The 18715-nt window shown below is 35.8% G+C and overlaps 1 protein-coding gene across 3 annotated transcripts in view; it reads right to left on the bottom strand.

Moving 5' to 3' along the window:
- Nucleotides 1-1245: 1245 nt before the first annotated feature.
- SYT9 (synaptotagmin 9) overlaps nucleotides 1246-18715 on the bottom strand; it is an 87592-nt gene continuing 70122 nt past the window's right edge. Inside the window, exons 4-7 of one of the 3 annotated variants that reach the window (XM_039352542.1) lie at nucleotides 10475-10595; nucleotides 8997-9168; nucleotides 8189-8318; nucleotides 1246-4354 (exon numbers count right to left, since the gene is read on the bottom strand). In XM_039352542.1, coding sequence (XP_039208476.1) covers nucleotides 4346-4354; nucleotides 8189-8318; nucleotides 8997-9168; nucleotides 10475-10595 — 432 coding nt within the window. In that variant the 3' untranslated portion in view covers nucleotides 1246-4345. Of the gene's footprint in view, nucleotides 7351-8188; nucleotides 8319-8996; nucleotides 9169-10474; nucleotides 10596-18715 lie in introns of all 3 variants that reach the window. The other 2 variants (XM_039352541.1, XR_005557808.1) reach the window with 2 other exon arrangements.

Raw genomic sequence — 18715 nt, forward strand, 5'->3', positions numbered from 1 at the left:
GGGCCACATCCAGCCCCCGGGCCTTGTGTTTGACATGTCTGCCATAGTTCTAAAAGCTATCAGCAAATATTTCTTATTGGTGTTAATAATTCAGATGGGTAGGTAGCTTGGAGTTCTACAACATTTTGAGATTGCAGGTTTTATAAATCTGGTCATGCTTGATGAGGAAGTCCCCAAATATAGAGAAAGTACGCTGCCTGTCCTTGCGCATTAACTACTATGTTTTTTTTTGTGATAACTGAGCAATTCAGAAAACTCCCTTGGAAGACAACTAATACTATACATGTCTCTTGCCATCCATCATAGGAATTTTGCACAAGTCATTCTATATTAGAAAAGATATTTATAGTTTAATTTGGTAAATGTTTACTCAGAGGATAATCTGAATGAATTGGTAGGTTAAATGCAAAAACAAAGCATAATTTTAAAAAAAAAGCCAGTTTGGTGCAGCAGTTAAGGCTTGAAACCAGGAGGCTGGGAGTTCTAGTCCTACTTTAGGCACAAAGGCAGCAGGGTGAACTGTGGGCCAGTCATTCTCTCTCACTTCTAGGAAGCAGGCAATTGCAAATCACTTCCGGAAAATCTGACCAAGAAAACTGTACGAATTTGTCCTGGCAGCCATCAGGAGTCCAAAACCTGAAGAAAGGAATGGGAAAGGGGAAGGGGAAGGGGAAGAAAGGAAAATACCCTAAAGTAGCCTTTTTCAGTCTGAATGCAATGCAATAACTCTCAGTAAAAGAAATCTGTATGATTTTGCTGAGAATTCGCCTTAGTTCACAATTTCTTTCCTTCTGTACAGGACCACACTTGCTGAACATATCCAATAATTTACCTAAGTGATTTGTCAAACATGAACAGAAAGTCAATCTTACTCATTTAAACAAGAAAATAATATTTTGTCACTTTGAGAAATTACATTCAAATGAAATATGGTGGGTAAATCAAATCACAATACTGCCCTTAAATTGCTCATTGGTGCTTAAGAAAATACGATTTAACTCTGCAGAAACAGCTTTTTATCTTGCCAATTTTCGTTTCACTATGCAATCATCATTTATTTGTTCCATTGTCCTCTCCTAGCTGAATAACACACGTGCTTATTTTGCTTCCCTCATTAATTTGTGCTTTTGCATTAGAAAAAATTACCCCACACATGGGAATCAAGGAGCAAGTATTAAAACATTGAATATAAGCTTTTTAAATATTCACATCAACTTTAATACATAAATACAAAATAGGCATAAATTACAATGGCACAACATCATTTTTTTATTAAGAACAGAATTGCTTACACAGACTAGATCTATATAAATAAAATCACCATACATTTTCATTGTATAAGAACATTATACTTTTTATAAAATTAAGAAATGTAATTTTCATCCCTCAAATTGTTACTGTAAATGAATCATGCATTACTTTTACAGAACAAAGAGAAAAAAAATCCACCAAGTTGACAAAGCCCTGACAAGGATGTAACTTTATGCTCCAAAATTAGACATTAAACATAGATGTACAAGGACTACTAACAGAACAGCAAAGATCAAAGTATAATACAGTGGCAGTATGTCAAAAAAGCAAAGTCATATTAAAAATAACAGGACTTCTGCTTATGTACCTTTGGAGACAGATAGTAAATAAAAATGAAGGATGAGTATCCAGCATGCAACTGAATAAAACATTCCGGTTTGATAATGAGTGTATACAGTGGACTATTTATGAGAAGTGCAGATACCAGACCATGTGCTTGCAGTCATTTGATAAACTGCTTGAGCCATCGTCCCTCCTTCCAAATTCTCCAGAGGGTTCTGATCAAAACTTGCTGAGCAGTATAGTTACTATTATTTTCAGTGTGATAAAAAATCACCAGTTTCTCAAATGGCTACAAACACAATGGGAACACATTTCCATATGGTAAATGGTCACCTGTAAACACTCTGTTTTGATCAAAGAAAAACAGGAAAAGAAACACAAGAAGCCAAATGTTACACAGTTCATCATCTAGAAAACTCTGAACTGTAAGAAGTTAGTTATTTATTTAGCAGTTGAGGTGTCCTCCTGGTTGTTATCCTTTCTGAATGTGGTCCCATCATCATCTTTTTATTTTGTATAATTTTCCTTCAAGGTAATTGAGGCCCTTTGGAAGAATTGCAGGACCCCTGATGTACTTTCACCCACTTTCCTTGCCCAATCTACTTCATTACAAGCCACCTTTTGATTCAGTGCTTGAACATAATCTTAATGATGTGCGCAGTTGCATTTATATCAGTTAGAGAATAATGCTGATTTCCACATTGCTGAGCAATATTTAAAAACAGTGGGAATCAAAGTGAAACAGATCTTAGGGTCTCCTCTCTTGTGTTAATACATTTTTTTAAAAAAATAATAGGACAAGCTATTTCGTAAATATGGACTTTATGATATAGTGATTTTTCCATTACAATTTCATTCAAATGCCCTTATTTGTTCATAGGTTCCATAATTTTATAGTAAGTTGCTCTATCCGAATGTAATAATACAGTGATAAATCAAGAATAATTCAATTTGTTTTGGAGAAATTCTTTTTTTAAAATGTGCTTTCCATCTTTTTGCTGTTAATATCAAGAATGGGAACACACTGTGTTGCTAAAATAACCACAAAGAGAAAAAAGCCCTAAAATAAGTTTTCCACTAATTTCTTCAACTATTTTCCCTATTTAAGGTTATTTTGTTTTACTTTTCTACAAGTGCTATTTGAAAAATCACTTACTGGATACCTCCTTAATGATATAATTCAAAATTTAAAGGAACTTATATAGTATATAAATATTTATATATTATTTGAATGCTCAACTGATTGAAGTCCAAACTCTATTTCTTCTATTAACTCAGAAATCTGTTAAATCAAGACCAGTTAAATTGAGGTTTTACTATATATAATTATATAGTAGAGTATATATAGTTATGTTAACCTAGTATTATAGAAAAATGAAAGAAAAAAAGGAAAGGTCTGAGATATGTATAATAAAATATGTCTCCCAGATTGAGCAAACTGCTCAAAAGTCCTTTTTTTTGTCCCCTTTGTTTCATTTTCCTATATATTTATGTCTGTCTGTCTGTCTGTCTGTCTCTCTCTCTCTCTCTGTATACAGATTGGACTTATGGATTGTTCTAGGTTTAGCCCATTTGCTTGGAGATTTAAATGGAGTAATTTGGATAATACTTGCAGCAGAATACCTTCAGAAGAATTATAGCACTTCCAGTTCTATGTTGCCACATTTAATAACAAAGTAATCTGACTAGATCCCATGTGTTCCTTTAAACCTGGCATGGAATGTTTAGATATACTCAAATTATAAGTCCCTTCCAGAAGGTTTAGGTGTACTCAAGTCTTCAAAAACTGTACCCTATTTACTAGATGGCAACACAGACATGCATGACGCTATACAGCAAAGAGATGGCAGCATCACTGCAGATATGTATGTGTGAGTATGTGTGTGTATATAACCATAACATGGCATGGGAACAGATTGTTTGTGGAACTGCTTCTCCCTGGTTTTATCTATCCACTCCATTAAGTCACCAGGCAAAGTATTTAATGGATACCGTATATTATGGTGCCAGCTCTGTTGTGATTTTGGACCATTATGTCACTTGGAGCATTATGTTACTCGGAGAGATGCCTCCCAGAAATTTTTCCCAGCAGCCTTGGGAAAACAGGGACTATGCAAAATGTTACATTTACATAGAACGTTGGCCTGTTCTCCTACAATCTTTATATTTATATTTAATTGTTTTTAATTGTTGCTTACAGATATTTTTAACTGTTTTATTGTATACTGCCCAGAATCACATTTCTGAGGTAGGCAGCTACATACATTTGATGGACAAATAAGCATCCACAATCATCCACAGAGCCATCTGGAAAATATAGTAGAGTTTTAAATGGCTGATTACACCCTAATCTTCAGGTGAAGTAGCATGAAATATGCATGATTGTCTGTGTATGAACATGCAAGTACAGGTCTGGAGATCATTTATTCTACAAAATTGATTTGTTAATTAATAACTTAACATGGAACCAAAAATGGGATATTTAGGCTGTGATCTTTAGAGATGAGACTGTATCCTCAGAAGCAGAATACTTTGCAATGTTGCATTTCTTTTGATTCTTTTCTTTGTTATGCATGTGATGGTATGAATCGGTGATATAAGACTTTCTCAACACTGGTTTACAAATCTGATTAACCAAACCACATAACTCCAGAGTATTAAAAAAATACTGTAATCAAGATGTCTTGGTCTACATCAGCTTCCCTAATCCAGGTCCTCAATTCCCACAATGGCCATGCTGGTTGAAGAATTTTCAACGTGTCTGAAAGATATCAGATTGGGGAAGACTCATTTTCCATTAGGAACTCGTCAATCATTCCACTTTTTGATTGACAGTAATCTTGCATACAGTACAGTGTAAAAAAAAGTGCTAAAGGGATTTGTTGCAGGCTGCAGGGAACTACTGTTAAGTAGTAGCAACATTTTCTCACAATTTACTAGCCGAATTAATGTTAATTTGACCTCTCCCAGAGGATGAGGGCTTGAACATCAGATTTTTCAACCCTTTAAGGCAATGTTACATGAAAAATGGAAGTTCAACCGACCAATCAACCAAACAAAAGACAGTGACAATAGCTACAGATAATCAAAATGTTTTTCTTTTTTCTTTTGTTCCAACACATATTTAATGAAAGAACAAAGTTTATAAGCTTGTTTGCAGAAGGTTGTGAAAGCTGTAAGGGATGGTTTACTATATGGTATTATTTCTTCAATTATGCCTCTTTAAATAATATTTGTTTTTTATTGTCATGGTTTATCTAAACATGAATTGAAGCATTCCACAAAATCCACAAACTTCCTGTCTATGATGTGATACATTTAAAGTTGTTTCATGTAATTATTCATAGTGCCTCAATAAAAATGGAAACGTTTGTGAAATGTTTGAAGCTAGAGGAAAATATGTTTTAGTTTGTGGGTGGCTGGGTAGAGAATGAATAAATCTTTTTATTAAAGCAAGTTTTGCAGCTGTGTAATCAATTTGTTGCTTTGAAAATAAAACATAATATATGGCCTGATTTGGATTACATTGGAAAGCGACTGATCTGTAAATTTAAAAGCATATTAGGTACGTGCTTTTGTCACAAAACATCTATTTAGTAGGAATTTAACTATAATTTATCATTTCAATTTATAATTTACAAAAATATAGTCATGTACTTAAAATAGAGTTTTAATATATAGAATTCAGGACTCTTTATCTTTTAGTAAAGAAGTAAACAATGCTATTTAATTCTTCTGTGCTGTTCTGTTCACCTGGAGGGCAATCATCCCAAAGGACCAGAAAAAGAGATCAGTCTTTAGACTTGCTCTGTTCTTATCAGGCCTACAGCTACTCCAAAAATCTTGAGATGAAATTTTTGAGAGACCAGCTTTTTTGAGTGAACTTAGGTCATACATACCCATGTTTCCTCACAAATAAGACCGGGTATTATTATTATTATTATTATTATTATTATTATTTTTACCTCCAAAAGAGGCGCCAGGTCTTATTTTGGGGGGGTGTCTTTTATATTCACCTCCGGCACTGACAGCCCTGCCCAGCCGGTCCACTTCTTCTGGGGCCAAAGGAGCAGCTTCATACTGCAGCTGCATTCCGGCCTGCATTTCTCAATCAGGCCTTTCCGGACGACCTCTGCAGCTGAGTACTGAGCTATGGATTGAATCCATAGCTCGGTTCTCAGCTGCATAGCTCTTGTAGCACCGAGCAATGGATTCCTGGCTGCAATGGCTTTCTGGAAACGCCTGTGAATGAGAAATGCAGGCCTGGCTGCAGAAGATGCTGCAGAAGAAGTGGGGGGGAGGCAAGGAGAGGCCTGGCTGCCAGGTAAGTGGGTGTGGGGTGTGTGGGGCAGCTCCACACCCCCACCTCAGCTTGATTTTTTAGATATGTGCCTTGCCCCAAAGCTAGGGCTTATTTTTGGGGTAGGGCTTATATTAGGCCCACCCCCAAAAATCAAGCTAGAGCTTATTTTTCTGGTAGGCCTTACTTTTGAGGAAACACAGTACTATGTAAATAGAAAAAAAAATAGGAGGGGCAAAGGGAATTTTAAGAGGCCAGATAATCAGCTTGTAGTTTCTATATCTAGAAAAATAAATTGATTTGCTGCTCACTCCATTATTTTCCCTACAAAATCAAGATCAGTAGAAGGAAAGGGCCAGAGGTCCCAAACTCTATAAAAGTGAACAAGAAAGGCAACATGTAAAGAAGGGATCAAATCCTTCCTTCGCTTTGGGAAAGATGGCAGAAATGCACCCTTCGGCTTCAAGATAAAAACTTTAATGATACTGGAGAAAGGCTTCTCTTTCTATAGATTTTAGGGGGTGCTTTTAGGATGCAATATTAAATATGTTTATGACTATAAACTCTTATTCCCAATTTTTCAATGGGGAAAAATAACCAGAAAAGTGTCTAGAAAAATACTCCTTCCTTTGCTCTAAACATCTGGCTGACCATGCAACCTCCCCTAACAATTGTTACAATTAATTATAATTTTGTATTGTATATAAATTACAATATAATTATAACTATCCATGCTGCTACCAAGACAGCTACAAGGACATTTCAAGCTTGACGCAAAGGAAATGTTATAAATCGAGTATTATTTTCTGAATTTTTTGTGTGCCTACGGGTAGGCAGTTCATTCTGATTGTTGAATGGAGCTAGAGTTCAGTTTGTGGAAACTTCTAGATCATTTATTGCATGGTAATTCATAGACCATAAATTTGAAGAGCTGTTTATCAATGGTATGACATCTAAAGAAATGGAAAGTGGGATGCAGCAAGATCATATTTATGATAATAACCATAATAAAAATAGGATTTTGATAAATTTCCAAATGTATATCAAAATGGATTATCTTGTTGACTAAGACAATGTGACTTATTACATAATTTACTTGAAAGCCCATCAGTAACAATAGAAGCATGTTCCTGATAGACACGGGTAACTATGTTAGAATGAAAACTGTACAAAACTTCAGGAGCAAAGATATCTTTGTAATTAATAAAAGTTTTGCATTCTATGGGTTGGGATTTATAAATCCTGGGGTTGGGGAAAAAGTTAGTGCCAAACAATGGAATTAAGGGGAAGCCTTAGCCCCTTTTGGACTCTGTGCAGAATGGCCCCTGAGAAACTGGCTAAGAAAGGGTTCAACAGGAATGCCAAATTTCTGCTGAATAGGTTAAAAGAGTGAAGAAGCCTCTTCGGCAGCCATCAATGTGCAGAAGGCCTGCAGAACATTTGTGCTCAATAGGGCCCTAAATAAAGACAAAAAAACACAAAGGCATCTGATTGTAACTTGAGGAGAGCTTTCGACTGCATGTTCTAATCTCTATGTTACTTTTAATGTCAAAGAAGTTTGACATCGCTCTGAACACTGAAGTGGAATTATTTTACCTTAGTTCTGTATAGATATAATAATAAGTCTTTTGAAATTGTTTCTCCATATATATAAAACCCAGTGTCTTACATCCTTAAACAAAAGCTTAAAGCTGTATATGAGAATGTTGTCTGTGCAATCACAGCATAGACAACCTGGTTGTCTATCCAAATTTAAGATTTTTTTAAAAAATAGTCTTAAAATATATTATTTGGATTTGACCTTAACTTGAAAGAATTATAAAAGAAAATCTCTGAGGAACAGATTTTATTTGCATTGCACATCAATTTTGATATAAACCCCTGGAATCCAATATGTTTTAATAGGATTTACATTAAGCAAATGGATTCTTTATTCCAGTGCTAGTGTAATCTTGCCAAGAAAACTGCAGGGTCCAGTAAATCACCAGGTGTCAACACTGACTCAAAACCATCAGCATGCCTCCCCCCTCCCTACAAAAAGAAAAAAGAAACAAAAGAAAAGAAAAAAGAAAGGAAGGAAAAGGAAAAAGAAAGGGAAAAAAGGAAGAAAGAAGGAAGGAAAGAAGAAAGGAAGGAAAGAGAGAGAGAGAGAGAAAGAAAGAAAAAAGAAAGAAAGAAAGAGAAAGAAAGAAAGAAAGAAAGAAAGAAAGAAAGAAAGAAAGGGAATTCGAAGGAAAGAAAGAAAGGTAATTTTTAAGGAAAAAATACCTTCCTGTAAAAGCTTGTTTGTCTTACCTCTGCAAGTGGATACCAGCGTGCAATGGGTTTTCGAGGGTATGAGAGCATTTCATTCCAATGGTCTCGCCCAAGACTTTCTGCTTCATTGCCTACTTGACAGACTCCAATTACTTCATTGTGACCTACACTGTGAAAATGTTCAATAATATTTATTTCTTAAAATTATGCATTCAGGAACTATACAGTTCAAATGATCTAATAGCTGAAGCAGATGGGCTCTTAAACATATCTTTGCAGTTCATGGTAATGAGATTATAGTAGGGGAACAGCATAAATATAACCTTTTTCTCTCCTGCAACAGCCCTGAAGAAAATCTTCTCCAAAGTTAGCATTTGTTTCGCAAAGTAAGCCTGCCAAAGACACCAGTAGAGGATTTTTTCCCATATTAGGAGAAATGTCCTTTCTTTGTCTGTTTCTATTAACGTTCACTTTGAAATTAATGTTCAGCTTTAAAAAAACCATCCTTTACATCCAAAGCTACTTGTGCAGTTTGCAGTTCAGAAATTTAATTCTTACAAATAAACCATGTGTTTTTAGTCTTATATTGGCCAGTTGGTATCATTTAGTTGATTGGAAAAGCTAATCAGAGTAAGACTTGATTAATATTTGGGAAAAAATGCTTACATTAGACTGAGAGGTTCAGATATAGCAACTAAGGAAACTATTGTGTCAATTTTATTTTCAGCAAAAACAATCTTAGTAGGAAATTGTAACACCGCCTTTGTCGCTAAACATTTATTCAGATTTGAACACCCTAATTTAGACCTTTCACTCATCGTTTTTCATAGCTGTCCAGATATCTCACCGGTCATAATCCATAACGGCTATAGACAAGTGAATCTGATCAATGCTTTCTGGAGGGACATCAAAGACTATGGCTTCATTGTAAACAGGATTGAGGGTGTTCCGCTTGATAGAAGTCTTCCTTTTCTTCAATCGTCTCCCTTCACACATTAGTGACACCTTCACATATGGATCTGCGTGACATATAACAATCACAGCATTTTATTTTGCTTTATTTCAAAATTTGACCAATATATTCATCTGACTTAGCTCATGACCTTATTTTAAAGTCTGACCAATGTATTTATCTGACTTAGCTTCCCTGTCTTTATAATCTTCTCACTGTACTATAACAAAAAGGAATGATTTAATTCATGACCATGTAAATTCTTTTAGAATTTATTTCTCAGGATAAAACAAATAGCATTTTTACATTACATTGAGGACAAACCCGCATCATTAAATCACAACTTCTAACTTTTTTTTTTTTTTTTGTAAATGTAGAGGCAGAAGAATTTGCAGTGAAGTCTGCCATAAGCGAACATGCAACAAAAATATGCCAGTTGGTTGTTCTGTTTATAGGTATATATTTTTAGTAGGCAGATAGGGCTACCTGTTTCACTTTTAGAAGTATTTTAATCCAGGAGGATAATTGACTTTTTCTGCTCTACCTTGTTTATCATGCTTGCCTGGTGAACATCAATCCAAAACTTGGACCATCTTTGTGTTCATGAAATCCAAATGAATAGTGGCTCTGTTACTGGGCTGGATTTCTAGCATTAATGTGGCTACAAATACACACAGTCCAGCCCCTGTTTAACAGAGCTTTTACAAAATGTCTAAATTAAATTCCTTTTCTCTTAATAGAAGGGTTAATCCATTCCAAGCACACAAACAGTGTCAGGCAGATAGTTCTATGTATTCAACAGCAATATCACCAGAAATAATTTAGAAGCTACTGCTACTATTAGGGTAGAATGCAGTTTTTAAAAATCTTTTCCCCCAAATAATTACAATTTAGTGCCAAAGGCAAATGTGATATAGCCAATCAAATTTGGGGACACGACTCCTTTCCTGTTTGGATTTCTTTAGCCAATAACTGTTGTATCAGCTTAATCTATCTCAAAGGAGGACATGAAAAAAAATAGTAAGGAAAGACAGAAACACAGCAAATCTAGGTGGTGTGATAGTTAACATGTTGGAATTGGTATCTTTCAGACTCACTCAGGTTTCAAGGACTGAAAATAAGCTGCAGTTCTTCTGTACCCCAACTGAAAACAAAACCCTAAAAAATTCACTATCTCATTTTGTTTATCAGACTTTTTATGCAACTAACTTCTAAGATCTCTAAGCAATTTAAGATTGAATAAGGTACAAATTTATCCCTACCACATACATGCCAATAATATTTTTGTTATTATTGTTATTTAATTTATATAGTTGCCTATCTCACATACATGTACAAAAATAATCTTAGGCGACTGTGAAAGATATTCCTACCTGATGCTCCTGTTATGTCCATTGCTTTTAAATTTCTTGCTTTTATTATAGTTATGGTTAGCCTGCCAGCTGTTGGAAGATAGCAAAGCGAAAACATCAACTCGCCAAGATCCACCTTGTCCTATGGAGAGCAATAAAATACATATGGAACAATATTAAAAAGGTCTTTCAGCATCTGTTGAAGTATCACTAATGGGACTGATACATCTCTTATTCCTAGCAGTTCCATATTTATCAGATTTTCAACTTGTTTGCTGTTTCCGGAACAAAATGGAAATTCTGAGTGAAGTTTTCTGAGTAAAATTGCCACGTGGTAAGAGCGCATCTGTGAATCTCAACTGTTTAAAAAAAAGGGGGGGGGGAAGAACAGAGTTGTCCCCAATCCCAGACCTACAAAGTACCAGTTATATCACTTATTCCTATGTTCTTCTTATAGCTTCTTTAATCAGCTAGTTCCTATCCTCTTGCTGGCAGAGAGAAAAACCAAGAATAGTAACTAGTAAATCCCTAAGCAGAATTTCCCCATTGGAACTAATTATGGCTGTAAAGAAGGAAAAGTTGGAAACTTACTGTTTTCTGTTGGACTATGGATACAATGTATGTATCAACTGATTTAGTTAAACAATTTAGAGATCACCTGACTCCTAACAACTTTGGGCACTTTATAGTTAAAATGCAAGAAAATACCATAACAAAGAGAAAAATTCATTAGTAGTGCAAGGATACACATACACACCCACACACCATTCAACATGAGCCCCACAATCAACCTACCCAAGACCCAGGAGAATACCCATTTCTTCAATAGCTTCCTGAACATCATCAAGGTGGAAGCAATCTGGATATCTATCAGAGTCCTAGTCATTCAAAATCTGTTTTATGTCAACAAAAGTCTTCCTCCTCAAATATGCAACTTTTCCTATTATAAATCTTTTGCATCAGAATCATCATAAAATCCCAGGAAACAATTTGTTTTGGTCTATGGATCAAGCAAATTAAGTTGCTTAAGCATGCAGACTGAATATAGTTTTGTCCCTTTTGGTTTGAGAGCATATTATAGAAGCTAGAAGGATGTTCAAAATATGCAAGTTGATCTTGATCTTGACAACTCAGTAAGGTTGTTTTGAGGTATGAACATATCCCCAGAAAACTCTCAAGCATTAGTGAAATTTATATTTAACATTTCACATTCATTTTCAAAACCATTAGAGGGTAGATATGTTTTTGAGGTTTATCTTTAGGAGAAAGAGGTGGGTTTTTTTACAGCTATTTGACTTTAAACTGGAAATAACTGGGAAAAGGTTTACAGAATTAACTTCTATTAATTTTTTGCAGTATCACACAATCTAAAGATATTTCAATGGCACTTCATTTATAGTCATTTATAGTAAATTTAAGATATTTTAGAACTAGTATCCCAACTGCAATAACTGCCCCAGAAGGTACAACTTGAGAGCCACAACAATGGTGAAGTTTCCCTCCCAATAAAAAAGTTTCCATCATTTATAGTAAATTTGAACCATATTCCAAACAATGGAATGAAAAAAAATGTATTTTTTTAGAATTATTTATGCTACAGGAAATCATTTGTTAATGTAATCCTATCTGTTTGAAGTGACTGCTTTGATAAAGGGAAAGAAATCCTGAACAACCAATAACAAGACAGGTTTTTGCTGAATTTCCCAATTTTTTCGGTTAGCCTGCCTAGTACTTGTGAACAAGTACAGGAACTAGTTTGGCAACAATCTTACATTTAGTTTTACAATCTATTTTCATTCCTTGGTAGCCTAAGAAAATATGATGCCAAAGAAAAGATCTTATTACGTATGAGGGGATTCAAAATTAAACACACACATCTGCCACTAGATAAATGCATTAAAAGAGAGTGACGCCCAGGAACTAAATCAATATTGTATCTCCAGTTAAAAACCTTTCAAGGGTATGGGACTTAGTGTAACAAAGGCTCCATTCATATTGTAATTTACAATTTAACACTTGCCACAAGTAATATATTGTCAGCTCAGAAAAGATGTAGTTCAATAACAGTCAAAAGTAAGATTGACAAAACAAATCACTTTGTAGTAGAATGCTTAATTTATTCCACTGACTGGTCAGCACTTCTGGCAGACTTGACCAGAACAAAAACAGAATTCTTTCATGAAAAATTAGATAAAGCAGAAAAATTTACTGAATAAAGTTATATTACTGAAAGCTACTGTATTGCATAGATCTGGCCAGAATTCATCCCTGGAGTTTGAAAAAAAAATGAATAACAGTAACAACAATAACAACAACAACAATAATAATAGAATGATATTACAATTCATGATTGATAACAAAACATTATTTGCTCCTCCACCCGCTATCAATTAGATATATGGGCTTCATTACAAAGTTTGATGCCCAAACTCCTACAAAAATGAATTATAATAAATTCCTAGTTTGCATGCCCTGCATTAAAAAAAAATGTTATCCCCTCTTTCTATCATGACCAAAAATTGCTAGCGTCAGGAACAGACTACAATGGTACTAAAGAACATAATAAGGAGACTGTCGCACCTTAATGATCATGGAGCATACTGTAGGAATAGGGAAGGAAGAAAAAATAAATAAATTTTTGGCCTGAGCCCAAAGAATGGAACTCAAACAAGAATAATAGGAGCAAAAAAGGAATTGCTCAGAATCCAAGTGCCTTGTCCATCTAGCCAGAAAGTCTGAAAATGACACCCACCATTATATCAGGTAAGATGAATGACTCAGATCAACTCTTAATTTAGGCTACTTGACTGATTGCTTACATAACCATATTAATAACACAAGAGCTACATTAGTTAAAACTGCCAACTGCTTGTCCTAAATGTAACTCTAAAATGTCTAGTTGTTTTAAAATATCCAGTTGTTCAGCCACTTTGGCAGTACCCTTTGTTTTGAGAGGATAAATATTTAAGTTCTTACAGTGCCCCAGACAGCAAATTGCTTTTGAAGTCTTCATACATTAATGATCTTTTCAACCAGCACATTCCTATTCACTGCTTTTGTAAAATTTTAAGTCTGGTTAAAAATGAAAATGGACACATACAGTTTGAGACTGTATGTGAATACACTCTTAAAGTATATACCTTAATTCCCTGCGATGTTGCAGCTTTTTGTTTCATTCAAAAATAAATGAGCTTAGAAATAGAATTATCCTGTAACAGTTTTTGAATAAATTCAGGAATCACAGGTAGTCCCCATCTTACAACCATTTGTTTAGTGAAGTTTCAAAGCTATGACACTTAAAAAAGTAACTTATGATTGTTTTTCACACTTATGACCCTTGCAGCATCCCCATGATCACATAATCAAAATTTGGACACTTGACAACTGGCATGTATTTATGACAGTTGCAGTGTGTTTGGGTCATATAATCAACTTTTGCAATCTTCTGACCAGCAAAGTCAAGGGGGAAGCAATAATCACTTAACAACCTTGTTACTAACTTAACAACTACAGTGATACACTTAAAAACTATGGCAAGAAAGGTTGTAAAATGGGGCAAAACAACTGTCTTGTTTAGCAACAGAAATTTCAGGCTCAGTTGTGGTTGTAGGTCAAGGATTACCTGCAGAGTTCTCCAACTGTAACATCTGGAAACTCAGCAGATAGCAGTACCTAACTGATTTGGCTGAACTTGGGCAGAAATCTCATTACCAGGAAATCTCATGGCTATATGTTAGGCAGTCAAGTCAACAAACATCCTGGGAGAAGACTATGGGAAACTATTTGTACACTGTTGCTATGATCATGACAAATATGTCTGTAAAATCACAGTGAGTTGAACTATAGACAACCAAGTCTTTATAATAAATTGAAGGGTTCAAAGAATAATCCATACTGATGCCAAAGCAAAGAGAAAGAAAACATTATTCTGATTCAAAGGTGTCATCATACCTTGATGAAGCAGAAGCTATAGATTTTGTTCTGACTGCCATTAACCTTTGCACTGAACGAAATAGCATGTTTTGTGTTATTTTAGCTGCCTACTCATTGTATCAATTAAAGCAGAGGTCCCCAATCTTTCTGCCTCCATGGACTGGGAGCAGCAGCAGTGGTGGAGGGGTTGGGGAAGAGGGGATGTTTTTGTGCATGCAACCTAGCTCCCGCACTTGTGCAAATGAAGCTTCATTTGCCTGCTGCTTGCACGGCCCAGTTCGCAATGATCCACGAACCAGTAGCAGTCCACGGCCTGGGGGTAGGGACCCCTGGACTAAAGGACCAATTTCTAATCACATCAACAGGGACAGAAGTGAAGACCCTTTGATAGCATGATGACAGGGATAGTAGCAGCAACAGGTCTTCCCATGCTGTACTGTGCACATTTTTTAATGCAGAATGATGTATCATTAGGCTTACATACCCATGACTGGTATTCAAATCTCATCAAAGGAACAGCTCTGCAGAGCTCGGGAAGTGAGATAGCTTTAAAAATACTGTAATGACAGGTCAATTTGGCTAAAGAACAGCCAGACTGGGATTATGTTTTGTTTTGAAAAGATGCCCTAATCAAATGTCATATCATAGACCTGCAGATTTCTGGAATTTCTGATTTCTGCAGTAAAAAGTATTCTTTCAGGAATTATACAGATGGACCACCATTCTAATTTAAAGCCATTTGATAGGGAACACCATTAAATAAACAGGGTACTCATCAATATAGCTCTTTGCAACTGTCCTCCTGCCTACTTAACTAACTTAAATTTAAATATGGAAAAACCATTTAAATTTTAAATATGGAAAAAGGCAAAGCACTACAATTAAATCCAAACGTATCCACCATCTTTTGGAATAAGCTGTCTTGAGGTATTAATGAGCTTAATTTGTTTCATCCACAGTATTCACTTTTTTTAAAAAAAGAACACATTTTTAACTACAGTCAATGGGTTAATATCAACATAAAAGAAGAAAACCAGAATCCTAACAGAAGCACAAAATAAATCGACACGTTATTTATTAAACTGCCTATCTCAAAATGTACATACTACACTGCAGAGAAACTGGAGTGTAGTCTTAATGCTTTGCCATCACTGGAACCAGGAGTATGAAGCAGTTTGATTGCATGAGAAAGGCTTTCTGTTCATATGGTTTTAGAAAATCCACATATAGTAGTCAAAGGTTTTAAAAGAGAGCAATCAACTGCATGGGGCTTTATATTACTGAAAAAATAAAAAGCTTCTGATTCCAATTAATCAAAGTTTAGTGTGTTGTTTGAATGCTTAAAGTAGGAATAGCCTTACCTTTTGTTTACTTCAAAGGTACAACTTTAAGGCTGATGAATTAAAATTGGCTTGTTTCAATGTTACGATTATCCACCCCTGGGTTTGGATGACATAACCTACTGTTAATCAAAAGAAAAGTGCACTTCTAAACTCTCGTTATTGTAGTCACTTTGTAGAAGAACTAAGTTCACCATACTATACATCCTGGTATTGCCAAACTGTAATACAATATTTCATATAAGCCAATTTAGGAGATCAAACTAGGTAATCAATTAATCTAAATAGATATAGAACATCTGTGGAAACCCCATATTTCTTAGATTAAGGAGGAAAGTCAGAATTCATTCATAATAGGGAAGACTTATAGTTATTTCCATTCTAAACAAGCAGTAGAACCGAAGAGACCTCATTTGCCTTCAGAGCTACACTGGGCCAAGTCTGGTTAATATTTGGATGAGAGACTGCCACAGACTATAAAAGCTGCAGACTGAACAACTAAAAGTACTAAGACAAGACAACCATTTCAGTATTGTTGCTGAAAAACTAGAATGAAATGCCCAGGAATCAAGCTTGACTTGAAAGAGATTTTCATTTATCAATTTCCAGTATGATTTTGAAGTCTTTTAAAACAAATAAAACAGGAGGATCAAAGTTTAGGCCAGTGGTGGCGAACCTATGGCACGCGTGCCAGAGGCGGCACTCAGAGCCCTCTCTGTGGGCACGCGCGCCTTGCTCCAGAGATGGCAACCGTCCCTCTTCAACCAGCCGCCCACTAACTCGCTGAGGTCCCACATGGCCAGATACATCCCAGTACCCATGCACTCACTGGTCTGTGTGTGCAGCGGCTGATGGTGTCAGGCAGCAGCCACCCCAGCCCTTGCCTCATGTTGCCCTGTGAAAATGGCACCCCCACCCTGCCTCGCCTTGCCTTGCCTCACCTCACCCAGCAGGACAAGCCTTCTGTCCACCGCCCCACCTGCCAGAGACCCCCTGAATCTCCCCCAACCCTACCCGGCCCCCACAGGCGTCCCTCCCCACAAGCAACATTGAGGTGATCACGCCTACCTTGGCACACCCACCACAGCCACGCCCACCCAGTAGGCCATGTCCACCTGGCACCTGGCGATAAATAAGTAGGTTTTGGGTTGCAGTTTGGGAACTCGGTCTCTAAAAGGTTTGCCATCACTGGTTTAGGCCATATGAGTATAACTATGGGATATAACTTTCACTTGTAAAGTTTCTACCTGTTTTGCAACTATTCTAAGAGAAAGGATTTCTGACAGAACTATCAGCCTAAAGAGACTCCATGGGTAGGGATTGTCAGAGACAAATGAGGTTCTGAGAGGAAGCCACTATTAATCCCAAAATGAATGGACTGCTGGAAACCTTAAGCCTCTGGCAAAATGTCCTTGCTCTTTCATTTGAACTTTCTTACTTATATTTTCTCACTAAATTGAATCCCATTGGGACCGAGATCAATCTCCAAAGTAAAAACAAGATCTTGTATATTTAAAAGCAACAATCTGAAAATTACAAGTATCCCATAAGGTGGCATTACAAGAAGCACTTCCAGTTTACCAGTCAGATGGCTCTATGTTTCATCTTTTTTTTAAAAAAAAAACACTCTGGGAAGTTTTATATCAAAATATATCTTATTCTTTATATTGTTTCTATCTTCCCTTAAAACATTAAGAGAATCCACAAAAGATTGAGAATCAATGTCTCCGCAAGATAACTGACAGTCAAGCTGAAACTAAACTGATCAAATAAAAATAGCAAACGGAGGAAAATCTTTTACTTAAACTTCCTCAAACCCCCAAATACCTAATTTAATTAACTCTATTTGTGTTTACAGACCTTATCCACATATCAAAGGATAAGGTCTGTAAACACAAATAGAGTTAATTAAATTAGGTCTCCCAGAGGAACTGCATATTAACAAGAATAAACATATTTACACAAGGACACACCCACCTCTCAAGAATCAGCATGTAGACACTTTCGTACCTATAACAAATTTCCCAATATAACTTTGTTCCGGTACCTCTTTTCTTTGTAGCTGCCCCTAAAGACAAGCTGTTTGCTTTTAGGAATAAATATTTCTTTTACTCTCACAGCTGTCTGGATCTCATTTTTATTTATTCTTGCATAACCCTGGCTTGAGTTGGAACCTCAAATTCTTCTTCTAATAACACATATACATGTACATCATGTACTTTTAAAGTGAAGATTATTCAAACATTTTAAATACATCATTCTAAGCAGTTGTTCCAAAGAGCTAATTTTCTCTAAATTAAATCCCCAAGTACAAGGCACCTCACAGACCACCTACAAGTATGCTTTTGCAGTTTACTAACCTCTTTGCAATTCCCAAAAAGAAAGCTAAAAGCCATGCTTATTTGTAGCTTAGTTAGTGTCTGTATTCTTCAGCTATATTATTAGTGTGCTGCATGTAATTGTAGCCAATTATTGGTTATTCAGCAATTCATGCTTCACAACAAGTCTGTGGCTTGGGGTAAAGTGAAAGCCAAACAAACACCTTCTTGATTCCATTCTTCCCACTCAGGATTCTTATTTTTGGTTAAGCATGGTAATTTGTGAAGTCTAATTTATCAAGAGCTGCAGCTAAGGATGTTTTTTTCCCCCCTATCGCCTTCCTTTGTCTTCTTTCCTGTTTAGCTGAGTATCAAGGCAGAGATAGTCACTTTTATGAAGATCTGCAGCAGCAACTACTTGTGGTAAGGTTTTGTAGTTAACACAAAAAGTACATGTGCAGTGCCCATCCTTGCAGTTTTAGGCATCTGTTCTTACTTCCATCTATGGTGGGGAAAAAGGGAAAACAAGTATTTTGTGTAGAAAATGTTGTAAATTTTAATTGACACTTATCTCACAGAATTTGCAGTAGAGTCAAAATAGCTGATATTTAATATCAGTACCACCATTACAAGCTTTGGCCCTTTGTATATGCATTAATAGTGTACATACA

The sequence above is a fragment of the Crotalus tigris genome, unplaced genomic scaffold (assembly GCF_016545835.1).
Source record: "Crotalus tigris isolate CLP2741 ecotype Arizona unplaced genomic scaffold, ASM1654583v1 scf7180000018436.2726382, whole genome shotgun sequence".
NCBI lineage: Eukaryota > Metazoa > Chordata > Lepidosauria > Squamata > Viperidae > Crotalus > Crotalus tigris.